At 40.4% G+C, this 20,844-nt stretch overlaps 1 protein-coding gene across 12 annotated transcripts in view; it reads right to left on the reverse strand.

Moving 5' to 3' along the window:
* USP54 (ubiquitin specific peptidase 54) overlaps positions 1-20,844 on the reverse strand; it is a 144,104-nt gene that overhangs the window by 77,895 nt on the left and 45,365 nt on the right. For 3 of the 12 annotated variants that reach the window (XM_074382403.1, XM_074382401.1, XM_074382406.1), the window contains exon 1: positions 1,690-6,118. In XM_074382403.1, coding sequence (XP_074238504.1) covers positions 1,690-1,836 — 147 coding nt within the window. In that variant the 5' untranslated portion in view covers positions 1,837-6,118. The other 9 variants (XM_074382398.1, XM_074382399.1, XM_074382397.1 and 6 more) reach the window with 8 other exon arrangements.

Below are 20,844 nucleotides of genomic sequence, written 5' to 3' on the forward strand. Positions count from 1 at the left end.
CTAGCGCCTGTAATCTCAGCACTCTGGGAGGCCAAGGTGAGTGGATCACCTGGGGTCAGGAATTCAAGACCAGCCCAGCCAACATGGCAAAACCCCATCGCTACTAAAAGTACAAAAATTACCCAGCCGTGGTGATGCACGGCCTGTAATCCCATCTACTCAGTAGGCTAAGATAGGAGAATCCCTTGAACTCGAGAGACGGAGGTGGCAGTGAGCTGAGATCCCACCACTGCACTTCAGCCTGGGTGACAGAGCAAGACTCCATCTCAAAAACAAATAAATAAAACCTGAGAAAGACCATGAAACTTTTATTACCTAGATAAGCTTGGCAACATTCTTGTATTATGAATAAGGAAACTCAGATACTATTATCTGTAAGAGGTCATAAGACTAGTCTACAGAATGGCTAAAACTAGAACCCAGGTCTCCTCCTAATGCCCAAGACCATTGTTCTTTATACTAAATATCTTGTCTTCTCTCATAGCAACCCATTTTCTCACAACATCTGAGGAGTCCAGCTAATATTTTACCCAAGTAAAATTATCTTTGGTGGCAAATTTTATTTACTTTTACACTGAAGAGCAGAAAAGAAAGGAAAGAAATTACTTGAAAGTTAAGCCAAGGGAGATGAACTTAACATGCTATGGGCCCAACTGGAAAGAGCACACAGACAGATAGAAAGCTTTGGGATTCTAAGACCACTCAAGTGGCAAGCAACAGTAAAAGGGAAAATGTAGGGAAGATAATCACATTAAGGGAATTTACTTTCCCCTAGTTCTGTTCAAATGTATGTGACTAGACACCAGCTATGAGCCAAGACAGGAGAGCTCAAAGGGAGGAGATAAATTGGACAAAGACTAAACTCCATTCAATGTGTGGGCCAAACACCTGAATATTAAGAGATGAGATTAACGTACCTTAAAGTCTTTGACTTGTGGAAAGAATTTTGCTTCTATACTAGAGAAAAGCAACTAGGTTGATAACACACCTTGCTCTCAAAAGGAAAAACAGAAAACAGGCCAGGTGGCTCACACCTGTAACCCCAGCACTTTGGGGTTTGAGGCCCGGTATTCAAGACTAACCTGGCCAACATGGTAAAAATCTTGTCTTTACTAAAAATACAAAAATTAGCCAGGCATGGGGGTGCACACCTGTAATTCCAACTACTTGGTTGGCTAAGGCACAAGAACCGCTTGAACCTAAGAGGCAGAGGTTGCAGGGAGCCAAGATCACCGGTGGTCCTAGCTACTCAGGAGGCAGAGGCAGGAGGATCACCTGAGCCCTGGTGGTCAAGGTACAGTAAGCTGTGATTGTGCCACTACACTCCAGCCTGATCAACAGAGCAAGACTGTCTCGAAAAAAAGAAAAGAAAAATAGGAACCAGTAGAGATTGCTCAGGAAAGAAGCTGATTAAATAGAAAGATCACCTGGTCCACTTACCTCCCTTTAGGCATATAAATAGTAGTTACAGTTATTATTATTTCTCTTATCATTATTAATCCCTCTTTTTACAAATGAGGCAATTGAGATTCAAAGAGATAAAGTGACTTGCCTAAGATCACACAGATAAAGGATCTCAGGTTACTAATCTCAAGCAGAGACTGTCAAGAATCTTATTTAAAAAGAGTTGTCAAAAGTACAGCATCAGCAATTAAAAGTCATAGATCACCAAAAAGAAATTACCCTTACCTGCAGGGCACTGTTGAGGAAGCAGCTGTTTTGCCCTGGCTCATTGCTGAGGCCTTTGCTGGGGGCTATGGAGGTTGAGCTTCGAGGAGCAAACATCCCTTGTACACTACCACGACCCCCTGAAAAATAATTTCTCTTCCAAGACATTATTGTTCACATTTAGCCTGAACAAAAGGGAGAAGCTTTTGTGCCTTTTTGGCAGGTAATTTCTGTCTGCTAAAGTTCTAAAAAGAAAGGGAATCCAGAATTTAGTGAATTTATGTTGGAAGATTTTGAGTTTACCACCTTCCAAATATCATCTGTGTAGTTCAAGGGACTCAGGTATCCTCCTAGATCCAGATGACAGAGTCCTCCCTCACTTGTTTCAAACAATGTCCAAAATGTAACATGGCACAGGACTAATGCAAACAGAAAAATCCTTAAGTATTGCTTCCTTCTATTTTTCTTGAACGGCCTCCATAAAGTCCTGGTAAAGTGGATGTAATCCTCAGCTCCAACGGCACCCAGGATCAGGGTAAGATGTGTCCTTCAGGCTTGTAGATAATGCTTCTTATGGACTGAAGATTTTCCAACTGGAAGGAGAGGCAAACAGATAAACAAGAATCCAACATAACCCTCCTTGTTCTCTATTGCCTTGTCCCATCATCCTCTGAACCAAAAACTCAAATTCTGAGCAACTGCAAAAGGTTCCACAAGGCCAAGAAGCCTGCTTGAATCATCTGAGGTTTTTGTTGATGCTCTTGCTGCTTATTTTTAACGTGCCCCTAACTTCTATTGTCCCATCCAGATCTTCAGCAAGTCTCTCTTCTTTCTTCTGGGACTAGAATAGCCAACTGTGTCAGAGAGCTTTAACAGAAAGAAAAAAAATCAAAAGCTTGCGTCACTTAATGACTCTACTGGCTTTGGACTGTTCTGCCAAAATCAACGTTGCCTCACCTCTCACTATAAACTTGAAACCTTGGCAAACAATGCCAAAAAAAGAAAAAATAAATAGCAAAAAAGAAAGACACTCAAACTAAAGAGGTGGAAAAAAAAGGTATGAACAGCCTTACTTTCAGGGGAAAATTCTCTGAAATTTTCTTGAAGCAGAAGAAAGTTGATCTGGATAGAAATAAAAACCAAATACAAACTTTCCAGGCTAACACAAAACAAATCACCAAGTAAGCACACACAAACTAGGAACTGAGAGAGTTTCTTTTGGACCTTGTGAATAAAGCACTTTTTAAAAGGTGTTTTCCATGTATATGGTTATGAAAACCTGCTTAAAAGTGGGAAGCCCATGTTAGCAGTCTAAGATCTGTTCTGAGTAAAGATGTTCTATCCAGAGAAACACTGATGGTGAGTAAACGACATGTCCTTAACATGCAGTCCAAGAGAACTAAATCTTCTCCTGCCCTGTTTGTTTGTTTGTTTGATTTTTGCCAGAGGATCAGAGACATAATTTGGGTTACAAATCACTTAATCTCCAGATTATATCCAAGGGCTCACAATCAGAGGCAATCCATTGACCAACTTGAGTTTTCAACTAATTAAAATGCCAGGGAGGCAACAGAGAGTATTACTAAAACAAGTATGTTCCCTGGAAGGAAACCACCACATCTCCTGCTTTAAGTTTTCCTTAAAACATGGCTGCCATGTCCATCTACATAAGAAAAAAAATGTTAATGTTAAGTGTTAAATTTGGTTTCTAACAGTTCCTCAGTCTTCTCCCTTCCTTCCCACCATCATATGCACCATCTAAAAATGCAAAAATGCTTCAACATCTTAATCATTCTCTGGGAGATCACCTAGCATTGTCTACAGCATGTCCAGTGGAAAAACTGAGGTATAGGAATATTAAATGGTTGCATAAGACTGTTCTTCCCCTTCTGTAAATTCTCAGACTATTTATAATCTACATGTCACAACTAAAGTATTTGATTATACACTGTACTATCACATTATTCTGTTCTTATTACTTTCTGTTTTATATTGTACCTGTCATAATATGACTACATGAAATGAAATAGTACCTAGAGTCAGGCATGTGCTAAACACAATACTTACATTCTTTATTTAATATTTACAGCAGTCCTATCAGATAGCCAGTAATAGTTCAATTTTACAGAAAAGTAAAGTCAGGCTTAAAGACATTAACTTGCCCAATTCAACGCTGGTAAGTGGCAGAGCTAGAAATGTTTGACTATGAAACTATGAGTTAATCATATATTTTAATATTCTGTTTCAAAACCTCCTATTACAGTGCTAGTCATAAGGAGGCAGTATGCTGATGATTAACATACTGCCTGATGATTAACGTGACACCAGAAAGGATCCCATATCTCCTACACAGACTATAAGACCCTCACCTCTCTACACACACCCTCATACATACCTCACTCAAGGGCACTAAGCAACTTCCAACAAGCCATGCAGCATTCCTGCAGCTCAACGGCTGCAAAGGAATGACAAGTACCAAGCATCCATTTCGCTCACAGCCAAAAGGACTTGGCAGGCAGGTGGGGTTTCCAATATCTACATTAGGAGCTTACTGAAACTCAGCCTGCCCTGTGACACACACCCCTGCGTACAGGGAGCAAAAGGAAAACAACGCAGTAGCAGAAAAAAGATTCTCAGGCTCTGAATGGCAGTATTATGTAGAGTCAAGCAGTAAGTTCTCAGACCTGTTACATACAGGTGTGTCACAAACTAAGGACCAGACAAGAGAGGCAGTAACAAGTAGTCCAGAGAAATACTAACGACAAAAACATTTCACTTAAGTTGTAGATACAGCATTAAACAATATAATCCTTCTCCAATGCCATTTACTGAAGATATGTGAGTTTTATAGTTTTATTGGTATGGCTCCCACCACCTATTCCTTTTTTTTTTTTTTTTTTTTTTTGAGATGGAATCTCACTCTGTCATCCAGGCTGGAATGCAATGTGCAATCTTGGCTCACTACAAACCCTGCTTCTTGGGTTCAAGCAATTCTCCTGCCTCGGCCTCCCAAGTAGCTGAGATAGCAGGAATGTGCCACCACGCCTGGTTGATTTTTGTATTTTTAGAATTCGCCATGTTGGCCAGGTTGGTCTCAAACCCCTGACCTCCCCTGATCCATCTGTCTCAGCCTCCCAAAGTGCTGGGACTAGAGGCGTGGGCCGTAACGCCCAGCCAATTGATTTTTAATGAAAGTACCAAGGCAATTTAATTGAGAAATGACAATCTTTTCAACAAATGATGTTGGAACAATTGGGACACCCACATGCAAAAAACTGAACCTTGAGCCATACCTTACATCTTATACAAAAATAATTCAATAGCTCACAGTCCTAAACAAAAAACCTAAAACTATAAAATCTAGAAGGAAGGAAGGAGAAATTTTTGTAACCTTTGGTTAGGCAAAGATGCTTGCTTTTTTTTTTTTTCTTTGAGACAGTCTCCCTCTGTTGCCAAGGCTGGAGTGCAGTGGTGCAATCTCAGCTCATGGCAGTCTCCACCTCTTGAGTTCAAGTAATTCTCCTGCCTCAGCCCCATCACTTCCACCCCAACCCCTTACCTCTAGTAGCTGACATTACAGGTGTGCACCACCATGCCCAGCTAATTTTTGTATTTTTAGTACAGGCAGGGTTTCACCATGTTGGCCAGGCTGTCTTGAACTCCTGATCTCAAATGATCCACCCTCCTTGCCCTCCTACAGTGCTGGGAATACAGGTGTGAGCCATCACATCCTGCCAAAGATTCCTCAGATACAACAAAAGCATGATGTATAAAAGGAAAAAAATATAGAATTGGACTTCATCATAAGAACGTCTGCTCTTTGAAAGACACTGTTGGCCAGGCACTGTGGCTCACACCTGTAATCCCAGCACTTTGAGAGGCCAAGGTGGGCAGATCACAAGGTCAGGAGTTCAAGACCAGCCTGGCCAACATGGTGAAACCCTGTCTCTACTAAAATACAAAAATTACCCAAGTGTGGTGGCATGCACCTATAATCCCAGCTACTCAGGAGGCTGAGGCAGGAGAATTGCTTGAAACCAGAAGGTGGAGATTGAGTGAGCCGAGATCACGCCACCACACTCCAACCTGGGTGACAAGAGTAAAACGCTGTCTCAAAAAAAAACACACACACACACACACAAAACCACACACTGAGGCCGGGCGCGGTGGCTCACACCTGTAATCCTAGCACTTTGGGAGGCCGAGGCGGGTGGATCATGAGGTCAAGAGATCGAGACCATCCTGGTCAACATGGTGAAACCTCATCTCTACTAAAAATATAAAAAATTAGCTGGGTATGGTGGCACGTGCCTGCAATCCCAGCTACTCAGGAGGCCGAGGTAGGAGAACTGCCTGAACCCAGGAGGCGGAGGTTGCGGTGAGCCAAGATTGCGCCATTGCACTCCAGCCTGGGTAACAAGAGCGAAACTCCATCTCAAAAAAAAAAAAAAAAAAAACACACACTGTTAAGAGAATGAAAAAAGTAACCAAAGATTAGAAGAAAATATTTGCAAGTCACATAATGAATAAATAACTTAAACCTAAAATGTATGGAATACTCAAAACTTAGTAAGAAAAACTACCCAATTTTGTTTAATGGACAAAAGATTTGACAGACATTTCACCAAACAAGATACAGTATACAAAAGGTAAATAAGCAAATGGTAAGATGCTCAAATTAGGGAAATGGAAATTAAAACCACACTAAACACCTATTAGAATAACTTTTTTTAAAATTTAACCTGACAATAGCAAGTGCCGATGACGAATCACAGCAACTGGGACTCTCCTAAATTGTTCATGGGAATGCAAAACAGGCTGTCGCTATGGCTCATGTCTGTAATCCCAGCACTTTGGGAGGCTGAGGTGGGTGGATCCCCTGTGTCAGGAGCTCAAGACTAGACCAGCCAACATGATAAAACCCTGTCTCCACTAAAAATACAAAAATTAGCCAGGCATGATGGCAGGCACCTATAATCCCAGCTACTAGGGTGTATGGAGGCAAGAGAATTGCTTGAACCTAGGAGGTGGAGGTTGCAATGAGCCTAGATGGAGCCACTGCACTCCAACCTTTCAGCCTGGGTGACAGAGCAAGATTCCGTCTCCAAAAAAAAAAAATGAAATGCAAAACAACACATCTGGCAGTTACTAAATTTAAATATATAGTCATGAGCTGTATAACAATGTTTCAGACAAGAAGAGACCACATAAAATTATGAGATTACGGGACTTACCTTAGTTTTACTGTACCTCTTCTCTTCTATGTTTAGATATGTTTAGCTGCACAAATACTATTTTGTTACAATTGTCTATTTTTTTTTTTTTTTTGAGATGGAGTCTCACTCTGTTGCCAGGCTGGAGTGCAATGGCATGATCTTGGCTTACTGCAACCTCTACCTCCCAAGTGCAAGCAATTCTCCTGCCTCAGCCTCCTGAGTAGCTGGTATTACGGGCGGTGCCACCACACCCAGCTAATTTTTGTATTTTTAGTAGAGATGGGGTTTCACCATGTTGGCCAGATGGTCTTGATCTCTTGGAACTCATGATCTGACCACCTAGGCCTCCCAAAGTGCTGGGATTACAGGCATGAGTCACCACACCCAGCCTATTTATTTGTTTTGAGATGGAGTTTGCTCTTGTTGCCCAGGTTGGAGTGCAATGGCGTGATCTCAGCTCACTGCAACCTCTGCCTCCTGAGCTCAAATGATTCTCCTGACTCAGCCTCCCAAGTAGCTGGGATTACAGGCACATACCACCATGCCCAGCTATTTTTTGAATTTTTAGTAGAGACAAGGTTTCACCATGTTGAACCAGGCTGGTCTCGAACTCCTGACCACAGGTGATCCTCCTGCCTCAGCCTCCCAAAGTGCTGGGATTACAGGTGTAAGCCACCACACCTGGCACCTATTGTATTTAGTACAGTAACATAGGTTTGTAGCATAAGAGGTTTGTAGTATATAGGTTTGTAGCATAAGAGAAGTAGGCTATATCACATAGCCTAGGTGTGTAGTAGGCTATATCATCTAGGTTTATGCAAATGAACTTAAATGATATTCACACAATGATAAAATCACCTAACAATACATTTCTCAGAACATATCCTTGCCGCTAAGCAAAACATGGCTGCACATTTACCATATTTGTACCTGCCAATCCTACTCCTGGGTATTTTACCATAAAGAAGTAAAAAATTGGGCTGGGTGTAGTGGCTCATGACTGAAATCCCAGAATGGGAGGCCGAGGCTAGTGGACCACTTGAGGCCAGGAATTCGAGATGAGCCTGGGCAACATGGTAAACTTCTAGGAAAGTAAAAGCCAAAATTGGGAAAGAAGCATGTTATCTTATTACTTAGTACCTATTTCCTTGTGTAACACAGTTACTAAGTTATATGTCCCACTGTTCCCAATCTGAAGATACCAGCCTCCTCTGGGCAAGTCAAAAACTTTTCCATGTATGAAATGATAGAGAACAGGGGGTCCCAACGTTTTTGCAGAGCCTAATATCCAGAGGCAGATTTACCAAGCCACTAATGAAATTTAAGCTTCAGGGCTCCTTCTCTTGCACAGATTCTCAAGGCTGAATATCTCATTTTCTGTTTCAAAAAATATTTTCCTTAAAAGAGGCCCTCTGAATTGTATAAGCTTCAAGTGTCAGAGAATCTGAGTCTGCCCCATTCACATTACGTAAACTGGGCTTTTATAGTATATTGAGAAAATACATAATTCAAAAAGCTACTTTGAATTCAGTAATACTAATAAATTTGTATTTTATTAATCAAAGAACCATCTACTGTTATTCACTGTATAAAATTTGTTTGCACTAAATAGATCTAAATGTAATACTTGGTCCACATTTGGATTTTGGATTCTTGTGCTCACAGCAAGTAACTCCACAGTCCATAAGGCTAAACTGAAAAGATAATTACAGATTAAGGCTGCCAAAATTAAAGGCATACCTCTAGAAGCTGATGACCTTTAGAAAAAAACGCTTTCTCTGTATTAATGAAACACAGAGAACGATTCCTTCACAAGTATACACAGTACAGCTTAATGTGCTGCCATTTTTCTCAGGCCAAAGTAATAAACCAGGCTCCAGCTGCAGCCACCCTAATTATCCCCCACTGTATTCTTCGCCAACAAAGTCAGCTTCTCTCAGTCTCTGTTTCTGAAAAAACCCAAAGTAGTCATTCAAATGGAACTGACTTGTGCATAAAGGGAGATGAGGCCTGGAAGGACACTGGGTCAGGAGGAGCCTGGCGCCCTATGAGATAGTTGGGTAAATGCGGTCCAGAGCTATAGGTTATTAGCATAAGAGATTCATTATGAGTGGAGCTGGAATGGAACTGAAACCAATGAAGACTCAATAGAATTTGTTCCTGCAAAGCCTGGGAACCCTTTAATAAAACTAGCTGTAAAGTGTGGAAAAGTTTATAAGGAGATATATATATATATATATATATATATATTTTTTTTTTTTTTTTTGAGACGGAGTCTCGCTCTGCCACCCAGGCTGGAGTACAGTGACACAATCTCAGCTCACTGCAACTACCATCTGCACCTCCTGGGTTCAAGCAATTCTCCCACCTGAGCCTCCGGAGTAGTAGAGATTACAGGCATGTGCCACCAAGACAGGCTAATTTTTGTATTTTCAGTAGAGACCAGGTTTCGCCATGTTGGCCAGGCTGGTCTTGAACTCCTGGCCTCAAGTGATCCACCTGCCTTGGCCTCCCAAAGTGTTGGGATTACAGGTGTGAGCCATGGTGCCCAGCCAAGGAGATGGACCTTTTAAGCTAATTAATTACACAGTAATTAAAGTTCAATAAAGTCTTTAAGTAGACACTACTAATTCCATATATAGAGAACTCCATGACATTTATGAAAATAATAGTACCAAAGTTATCTCCACTAAGACATTTATTAACCACAAAGGAAAATATAGTAGTTTTACAATGGACAAACCCAGCAGAAACTACCTTAACCAAATAATCAAGGTCAAAATAATCAGTAATAATACATATTGACATCATAAATGCCATGATATGATGCACTGAAAAGGACACAAAATAATTTCTGTGGTATTCTTGCCTCGGCCATAATCTCAGTCCATCAGAAAATATCAGACAACTCCAAATTAAGGAATACTTGACAAACAGCCCTCAAATTAATATTGCTCAATATTCCCCCAAAATGTCAAGGTTATAAAAGACAAAGAAAGACTGAGAAACTTTTACAGAATACAGAAGAGTAAGGAAGAAAAACACCTAAAATGCAATATTAGATTCTAGATAGAATCCTGAAACAGAAAAAGAGTAACAGTCTGTGCAAGATGGTGAGGCCCTGTCTCTACAAAAAAAAAAAAAAAAAAGGCCAGGCGCGGTGGCTCAAGCCTGTAATCCCAGCACTTTGGGAGGCCGAGGCTGGTGGATCACGAGGTCAAGAGATCGAGACAGACCATCATGGTCAACATGGTGAAACCCCATCTCTACTAAAAATACAAAAAAAATTAGCTGGGCATGGTGGCGCATGCCTGTAATCCCAGCTGGTCAGGAGGCTGAGGCAGGAGAATTGCCTGAACCCAGGAGGCGGAGGTTGTAGTGAGCCAAGATCGCGCCATTGCACTCCAGCCTGGGTAACAAGAGCGAAACTCCGTCTCAAAAAAAAAAAAAAAAAAAAAAAAGTTGTTTTTTGTTTTTTGAGCTGGAGTCTTGCTCTGTCACCCAGGCTCCAGTGTTATGGCATGATATCAGATCACTGCAATCTCCACCACGTCTAGGTTCAAGCAATTCTCCTGCCTCAGCCTCCTGAGTAGCTGGGATTGTAGGTGCACCACGCCCAGCTAACTTTTGTATTTTTAGTAGAGATGGGGTTTCACCATGTTGGTTACACTCATCTCAAACTCCTGACTTCATAATCTGCCCTCCTCGGCCACCCAAAGTGCTGGGACTACAAGTGTGAGCCACCAAGCCCAGCCGTTGTTGTTGTTGTTGTTTGAGAAGTCTCACTCTTGTTGCCCAGGCTGGAGTGCAATGGCACGATCTCAGCTCACTGCAACCTCCATCTCCGGTTTCAAGTATTTCTCCTGTGTCAGCCTCCCAAGTAGCTGGGATTATAGGCAGCTGCCACCATGCCCAGCTAATTTTTATATTTTTAGTAAAGACTAGGTTTCACCATGTTGGCCAGGCTGGTCTTGAACTCCTGACCTCAGGTAATCCGCCTGCCTTGGCCTCCCAAAGTGTTGTGATTACAGGTGTGAACCATCTCACCCGGCCAAACAAAATTGTTTTAAATTAATCAGGCTTGTCAATGCTTGTCTGTAGTCCCAGCTACTCAGAAGGGTGACAAAGAAGGACTGCTTCAGCCTGGGAATTCGGGGCTGCAGTGAACTATGACTGTGCCACTGCACTTCAGCCAGGGTAACAAAGCAAGACTCCCACCTCCAAAAATAAAAATAAAAATTAAAATAAATAAAAATTAAAAGCTTTAAAAACTGAAAATAAAAAAGGAAAAAGAATAATGGTAGGTAGGGCCGGGCACGGTAGCTCAAGCCTGTAATCCCAGCATTTTGGGAGGCTGAGGCTAGGGTGGATTACGAGGTCAAGAGATCGAGACCATCCTGGTCAACCTGGTGAAACCCCGTCTCTACAAAAAATACAAAAAATTAGCTGGGCATGGTGGCACGTGCCTGTAATCCCAGCTACTCAGGAGGCTGAGGCAGGAGAATTGCCTGAGCCCAGGAGGCGGAGGTTGCGGTGAGCCGAGATGGCGCCATTGCACTCCAGCCTGGGTAACAAGAGCAAAACTCCATCTCAAAAAAAAAAAGAAAGAAATCTGTTTAACGATTGGTAACTATTTCCTATTTAGAAGCAGAGGGCCTGATGTGGATTTCTATTTCCTTTAATTCTATTCTCACTGCTGCTGCTACCAAGGTTCAGATCCTCACCACATTATTGACTGCCAGCTTTCTAATTCTACATGTCACTACCTCCTGACTCCTAAAACACAGTCCACACTATGTATGTCACTCCCCTTTTCAAAATATTTAATGGCTCCTAGAGGCGGATATTCTTTTGGCTGGATAAGAATAATGGTATTTTTCTAATTAACAGAAGAGAAAATAGATGGATTTTTTCATAAGTTTCTCTCCCATAATTTTTTCTTACCTACTTAGTCTACTGCTAGCACTACAAAAACCTGAATAGTAGCAAACTTAAGGGGGAAAAAATCAAAGCAGTTAAAGGGGAAAAAAAATCAAAGCTGTCAATTGAACCTGTTTTAACACCTTTTTGCCTAACTAACTGTGTTAAGCCATTTTTGCACTGCTATAAAGAAGGACCCAGCTGGGTGAGGTGGCTCACACCTGTAATCCCAGCACTTTGAGAGGCCAAGGTGGGCAGATCACATGGTCAGGAGTTGAAGACCAGCCTGGCCAATATGGCAAAACCCTGTCTCTACTAAAAATATAAAAATTGCCAGGCGTGGTGGCGCATGCCTGTAGTCCCAGCTACTCAGGAGGCTGAGGCACAAGAATCGCTCAAACCCAGGAGGTCGAGGTTGCAGTGAGCCGAGATTGCACCACTGCACTCCAGCCTGGGCGACTGAGCAAGATGCCATCAGAAAAGAAAAAAAAAAAAGAACCCAAGGCTGGGTAATTTATAAAGAAAAGAAATTTAATCAGCTCATGCTTCTGCGATCTGTATGGGAAGCATGGCACCAGCATCTGCTCAGCTTCTGGCAAGGCCTCGGGGAACTTACAATCATGACAGTATGCAAAGGGAAGCCCAGGTATCACAGGACTGGAGAGACAAGGGGGAGGTCCAAGACTCTTTTAAACAACCAGATCTTGTGTGAATTAACTGAGTGAGAATTCACTCATCACTCAGCTATTCATGAGGGATCCACCACCATGATCCAATACCTTCCACTAGGCCCCAAAGCCAACACTGGGGATTACATTTCAACATTAGATTTGGGGGAACAGACATCCAAATCCTATCACTGAGTCATGTTCATGATTGTGATTTTTATGCTGCATAATTTTCAAATTCACATATTCTGCCAATAAAATCAATTCCTTGTTGGGCGCGGTGGCTCACGCTTATAATCCCAGCACTTTGGGAGGCTGAGGCAGGTGGATCATGAGATCAAGAGATCAAGACCATCCTGGCAGCATGGTGAAACCCCATCTCTACTAAAAATACAAAACTTAGCTGGGCATGATGCTGAGCACCTGTAGTCCCAAGCTGCTTGGGAGGCTGAGGCAGGAGAATCACTTGGACCCGAGAGGAAGAGGTTGCAGTGAGCCAAGATCACACCACTGCACTCAAGCCTGGCAACAGAGCAAGACTCTGTCTCAAAAAAAAAAAAAAAAAAAAAAAAAAAAATCCTAATTATGAGTAATTAAATATGTCTGGCACCAAAATAAAGTTTGAGAATCATTGGACCTTACCACCATTTCCAGGTTCATCTACTCATTCACTCACTTTTCAGACATTTCATTGATCATCTATTATGGGCCTCTCACTCATCCTCCATTCCAAGTACACTGGACTCCTTTCTGTATTAACAAATATGTTCTGTCCTCTACTTTCTCATTGTCTCGACTCTAATATTGCCTCTACCTGGAATGCCTTTCCTCTCCATTTATTCTTGCTGAAAATTGTAACTATCCTACAAGAAACGGCTGTATCAAAAACCTTCCCAGATCATTCTCTCACCCTCTCACCTTTCCTGTCTCACAATTTATTTCATCCTCCTCTGTGTTCTCAGTGCATGGTAGGGCTTGAATTACAATACTCACATTCTCCCTCATGTTACAGTTATTTGTGTACATGGACTACATTTTATCTTCCTTAAGGGCATCTTTTTATTCCACACAGAGGTTGAATATAATAGGCATTGAATCACTGAAAGTTTCATTGAAAGAGAAAACTTTTTGTTTGAAAGTACCTAGCCTAGAACAATCAATTATAACATCCTGATAAATTCTGACTCTCCTTAAAAGAACGGACAAAACGTCCATATCTACCTTGAGATACTGCTGACAACTTTTTCTAATAGTGACTATATCCATGGAAACAATATTTGCTTCTGATTCAAGCTGAAAATAGAAAAAGATAAGCATCTACAACCATAAAAAGGGCCAAGCTATCTGTTGATTTATGGGCTGGTTATCTTAAACTGCCCAGTGAACAGTTACTCGACTCAAACAATTTCCTGAGGGCTGGACTTTGGCAATTTCAAACTATTACATCATGTACAACAGAAGAACTGTATGCTGATAAAGGACAGAAAGTCTTATTTTTCCTACATAAGAACTTAGGTAACTGTCATGAATAACAAATTTCTCTAAATAATTTGTTAAGAAGTAGTTGGAAAGAAACAAAAAGAAGGCACATTTCACTTTGTTATAATTGACAAATTGTAAGAACTAAGAAATGACAGCTGTAGGCTACTTAGCCCTTCCGTATAAAGCTCCATAGTTGTATAATTTACTGACTTCTAAGGGAGGCAGCATGGTAGTAGAAAGAACATAGTGGTTAAAAATATAGCCTCTGCAAGGGCCAACAATGTTGCAGACCCTCAGGAGGTAACATGCTTACAGTAGAGATCCAAAGGGTCCCATTCCTAGAGAACATTATGTGAATTATACAACCTGGGGACACAGAATTAGTGGAACAGAACAAGTCTTAGCTCCGCCACCTAACACCTGTGTCATACTGACAACGTTATTAAACTAAATCTTAGGTACTTCATCAGAAAAAAAAATGGTATTAATAAATAACATCTATCTCATAGGATTGTTATAAGAATTAAATAATGTAAATATGTATAATTAGCCCAGTGCCTAACATGTGATAAGTGCAGAATACATGTTTTGATGATGATCATGATGAAGATAACAATGATGAAGAATAAGATGAATCTACCTTCCAATCCTGGCTCCATCACATTCAGGCCATTTACTATCTATAATAAATATGACATGCTAAAAGGATGCAACAAAATAATGTATGCAGAATACGTAGGGTCAGGTACAAAACAGGAGTTCCATAAATAGTATGATTATGATGACTGACCATCCTTCATACCCATTCTCTCTCCCTCTCTCTCATTTTCTCTCTTACAGGAAAACACACACACACACACACACACACACACACACACACACACACACCCCTACTATAAAAATTCCAGAAGATTAAACTATAATTGATAGCATAAATCCCAAAGCCATATAAAAATGGGGAAAATGTATTCTTTTCATGTTTTATGTGTTTTTTTGAGATAGAGTCTTGCTTTGTCACCCAGGGTGGAGTGCAGTGGTGCCATCTTGGCTCACTGCAACCTCTGCCTCCCAGGCTCAAGCGATTCTCCTGCCTCAGCCTCTCTAGTAGCTGGTATTACAGATGAGTGCCATTACATCCAGCTAATTTTTGTATTTTTAGTAGAGACAGGGTTTCACCACCTTTGCCAGGCTGGTCTTAAACTCTCGACTTCAAGTGATCCACCCACCTTGGCCTCCCAAAGTGCTGGGTTTACAGGCATGAGTCACTGTGCCCAGCCTGGGAAAAATGTATTCTAAAAACAGCGCATTCTCAGTACAATTCACCGAGACTACTGCAAAAACTTTCTAACTATTCTTTCCCCTCTAATCCCATCTATACAATATTGCAAAAGCAAACTGATTAATCACAATTAGCTCAGAAAACTTCAGTGACAAAATACAGCCAAAACTCTGGCTTTGAATGACCTTCCATAATCTTATCCCATGCACATTTCCAACCTCATCTACCAGTACACATAAAACACATACAAAAAGATTTGTTCTGTGCACATGCCCAGGATTCTTTTTCCCCCTCAATCAAGGAATCCTCCTCCCTTCTCTACTCCCATCTTCCCAGTCCTACCTAATACTAGCAATCTTTTCCACTCAACAAACCTATTTGAAGAAGTCATACCACTGGCTACTTACAGTGATAGGAACTAATAACAGCTATACATCATCAGGAAGGAGCAGTCGTTTACATTATTTCCCCAAGGATTGTCTTTTTAAATACCTCTCCAGAACAACTGAGATTTCTCTCTCCCTCCCAGGAACATCATGAATCAATATTTAACCAATGTAACAATACTTTATTGGAACACAATGTAGAAAGTTACGTTGCTTTACACTCAACAAATGCTCATTTCTTGTTAAACAAATAAATGACGAACTCAGCTTTGTGAGACCAATTAAACTCACATTTTCCCGTCTAGAGATAACTCAGTAACAGGCACAACCAAACAGCTCTTTAGCTTGTCCCTGCATCTCCTGCCTGAATCAAATCACACCTAAATCTTACCTTGTGTTTCTAAAAGGTCTACAGAAGAAAGATACTCTATTTTATGGTCATTAGGACAAACGAAATGTTTTTTCTCAACCCTATTCCCAATAGCAGCAAACTAGTAACAGCAGTGGTTAAAGGAAAGAAAATCAACAGCAATCTATTAGGCCCCTGGATAGCCAAATGAGTTCCAGAAAGTTGCCCTATATTATTATTATTATTAACCTGATTTAATCATTTAGAACCAGAGACTTTTATCCCTAATTTTTTAAATCACTAAGGCATTTTTAAAATTTAAACACTTGATTGCATCTATGTACTATTTATGAATCATTATAAACATACCCATGCTCAAATTATTTCAGTACAAACAATAATGAAAGTATAGCAGTGCTATCAACAAGAGGAAAAAAGGAGGGGAAGCAAATTGACAGCACTGGCTTGACTCATTTCTGTTGGGAGAACACTGGTACTGAATGGCACAAGCAACTCCAGTGTGAGAGAGCAAGCACATGACTGACCGGAGGATGACAGAGGATACCAAAGAAAGGAGAACATCTATAAAGAAGCTTTCCTCTCTCTGTAGGGGCAGGAGGTGAAGGGATGAGTAGGAATCCACCAAAATCTAATCTAACAGCCTTTACAATACTCAAATGAAAACATGCTACCAGACTTCACACTTTAAGCCAGTTCACATCCTAGCTCTACCACTTAAAATTGAGTGACCTTCAGCAAATTACTTACTCTCTCTGGTTCTTTCAGTTGTAAAATTATAATAACGGTAGCCCACTTAGTGAATACAAGCTACATGTTTGACACTGTGCTAGGCACCAGACACATGATATGTCTTCTAATTCTCACAATTAATCTGCCAAATAGTGATTATTTTTCTCATTTTGCAGCAAAGAAAACCCATGTTCTTTCTACCTATGTATAGCCGCTTTCTAGAGGGACAATACTACCACCTGGCCAGGTTGTACTGGGAGTTAGAAGTAAATGCAAAGCACTTAGCAAAGACCCAGCACTTGCCTCATATTAGGAGCTCAGGAAATCATTACTGTACGAATACAACCATCATTTGAGAAGTGCCTCAACTGAACACCAGTGAAATCCCAGAAACCAGTTTCTTCTCACATCATCTACCATAAAGATGACTTTTAATTAGCAGTAGTTTCGGAGAAATCCAAAGCTCATCACTTATAACTGCTTAAAATACCAAAGTATCAACCATCTGGTATCCAAAAAAAAAAGTTTTTAATACACACACAAATACTGTTTCTTAGTAGAAACTCAAAACATAAAACTCAAGGAAATAGCCCATTATGAAAGTGATATTTGACTCAATCTAAAGATCAAATATTAAATATTTTGCTTTCAAAAGGATTATAGGCCTCAAGGGAGCAGGTGTTAATGAACAAATCTATCTAACTTCCAAAAAATAATTCCCAGAAGCATCTGTTATCCTTAAGTACTTGGCAAACCATTTCCCAGAATTGACAACATATTGCCAAAATCTTAGTGGATTTTGCCAACACTATTCTGCTGATAGGAAAAAAGAGTAATTCAGCTACTTTCCAGCTTAGCAACAAAACAGGCTTTTTTCTTCATTATTACTTTAACCAGTATGTTAATACCGAAAAACATAAAGAAATCACAAATAACCATCTCTGTTTGAAGGAAATTTAAAATACTAAACCCACAATTCTTGCCTTTAATTCTAACAAACTCAAGAAAAATCTATGATTTTTTTGAACAAAAAACAAAAATTAAATCTCCAAAATTTAATAACTGAAACAGAGAGGAGGGGGAAAGAGCAGAAACAACAGCTTGATAGATGCCTCTTGAAAACTGAGAGTCCTAAAATCTCAATCTCAAAGTTTAAACTACTGCTTTTAAAAGAAACACTTTATTAATCAGTGCTTGGGAATATTTTTTTAAAAAGAAAGAAAACTTCACAAAAACTAACCAGTTCCTGTAATCCTCCATCCGTCCATTTTTACCACCACAACAACTACAATACTTACCAGACAGCACAGTCAACCTCCAGCAAAAGACCTCTAATCACGAGGGTAACTGTGGGGCAAGTGATACAAGAATGGGGAGGGACAAGGGAATAGCTAAAGCAGTCGGGAGGGAAGGGCAGGAGGGAGGAGACAACTGTAGCTAGCAACAATGAGAAACTGTGAATCTAAACCACAAAGGCTTCCCACAGAACAGGATATCAGGCAGAAGGCAATTCTTTTTACCAACTACCAGGAACTCAGCACTGACAATTCATGACAAAGTTAAAAAGGTGGAGCTTCCAATTAAAAACAAAGTAAACTTAAGAAACTAACCAAAAGTAACTTGAAAGGACATATCACAAACTTCACTTGAGGCTTAAGATAAACAATCATGAAGCTGTTTCCTGGGCATTCCTGATGACAAAGGTCATCAGACAATAATGTCTGCAGGGTGGCTACTGCTTCTAAAGGGCCAGTCCCCCAAAAAACAGTGCACTGCAGTCAAAAGAAGCACAAGAAGACAACATTTTTGTAGTTGTTTACAGAATAATCAAAATAATATTATTGTTTGAATCTCTAATTCAGAATTCAAAGACCGAGCTTAAATTAAATCAAATCATTTTAATAGGCAAAACTCCTCCAACTGTCTTAAACGAGCTACATTATTAAAGAAAATTATTATTTAAACTGAGCCACTGGAATCTACTGAGTCAATTTTAAAATGCTTGGGATCTAAAAGTTCTCAACCCCAAAGTCCACAACAGGGAGATCTCCACCCTTCTCTCAGGGAAGAGACCTAGTTATATCACCAAGAACAAATAGCAGGCAGGATCCCACCCCCAAACATGTGATCAGTCAACCCAGAACCTGCATTTGCAGGCAGGGCACAAAGGCCCCAGAGGACCAACACACACCCTTCTATGTATTACTTGAGATTATAAAACAGCTTTATTGAAAGAGGTTGTTTTATAAGCATACTGATGGAAAAAAAAAAAAAACTCATTAGTAGAACCCCTGCCAAATATGAAGGTTTTTTGTATTTCTACAGGTTGAGAGAAATATATGAGTTGACTAAAAAAAGATTTAATTAAGATTTATTAGTAAAACTTAACATGGGCAATGTCCAAAACTAATTAAGCTCTTATATTTTAGCAATACAGTATGTTAAACTGAAGTAGTCCTTTGGTAACAAGGAAAGTCACACACACACACACACACACACACACACACACACGATACTGCCACTTTTATTAGCCATTAGCATTCTAATTCAGGTCTCCTAGTGGTAGTAATGCCATTTCAAAGTGTGAAACACAAAATTTCTACTGATAAGTACTCACTGCAAATAAAGATACACAAATATCAAGACCAAGCTCTTCAATCGAGTCATTAAAATATAGGTATATATTTATTGTGAAACTAATCAAATAAAACTAGAGTACTGGGACAGAGTTACAGAGCCTCAACCCTAATCACAATTAGATAACATTACTTTTCATGTCTCATCCAGGTAAGGAAGTGATCCACAGGGAAATCTCACACTAATAGATTATAATCTCTTCAGGGGCCCCTCAGAAAACACCTCCCATAAAACTCTCCTATAGTATTCAATTTCTGCCTTGCATAAATTATGTTCAGACATTTCTTATTCCCTCTTCAAGACTACACAGGAGGTTATGTGCCAAATAGAAAGAGAACCCTGTATCAACCACTGGGCTTCTCCATTCAAAATATATTGGGTAACTACAGGTTTGTGTTAGATGAGTGTTGAATTGCCTGTAGAAAGGTTTTGTAGGCCAGGCATGTGGCTCACGCCAGTAATCACAGCACTTAGGGAGGCCAACACAGGAGGATCACTTGAGCCCAAGAGTTTGAGACCAGCTTGGCCCACATAGGGAGACACCTTCTCTACCAAAAATAAAAAAATTTTTAATTATTCTAGTGTGATGGCATACACCTCTGCTCTCAGCTACTCCAGGCTGAGGTGGGAGGATCTCTTGAGCCCCGAAGGTCAAGGCTGCAGTGAGCAGTGATTGTGTCACTGCACTCCAGCCTGGGCCACAGAGCAAGACTCCCCTGTCTCAAAAAATAAAAAAAATAAAAAAAAAGAAAGAAAAAGAAAAGGTTTTGTGGACATGATTGCTAACTACTTCAAGGAGAGTGATATTTAGGGTTTCAGTTTATTATTTTTTTAAATAGGGTTTTAGTTTAAATGTTCAAGGATTCTAAAGTTGGAAGACTAGTTACAACAGTACTTAGTAAAACTGTAGTTCAACAAACTTAACAAGTCCTATTTTTCAAGTACTTTTAAGGGAATATTTAACACTACAACAGGTCCACCTTAGACCATAATAGACAAAGGTCTCTGAAAAAATATAAATATTATTGTCAGGGCCGGGCGCGGTGGCTCAAGCCTGTAATCCCAGCACTTTGGGAGGCCGAGGTGGGTGGATCACGAGGTCAAGAGATCGAGACCATCCTGGTCAACATGGTGAAACCCCGTCTCTACTAAAAATACTAAAAATTAGCTGGGCATGGTGGCGTGTGCCTGTAATCCCAGCTACTCAGGAGGCTGAGGCAGGAGAATTGCCTGAACCCAGGAGGCGGAGGTTGCGGTGAGCCGAGATCATGCCATTGCACTCCAGCCTGGGCAACAAGAGCGAAACTCCGTCTCAAAAAAAAAAAAAAAAATATTATTGTCAGGAAGAAACAATCTTTAGGATTTGAGTAAATCAATCAAGAAAAATCCTTGGAGGGTGATGGGGAAGGTAATGGAAGAGCACAGGATGAAAAGTCCTATTTGGTCACATCTCATAAGTTTTCATTATTGATCTCCACTAGCAAACAGA

This window comes from Saimiri boliviensis, chromosome 12, assembly GCF_048565385.1.
Source record: "Saimiri boliviensis isolate mSaiBol1 chromosome 12, mSaiBol1.pri, whole genome shotgun sequence".
In the NCBI taxonomy this organism is placed as follows: domain Eukaryota; kingdom Metazoa; phylum Chordata; class Mammalia; order Primates; family Cebidae; genus Saimiri; species Saimiri boliviensis.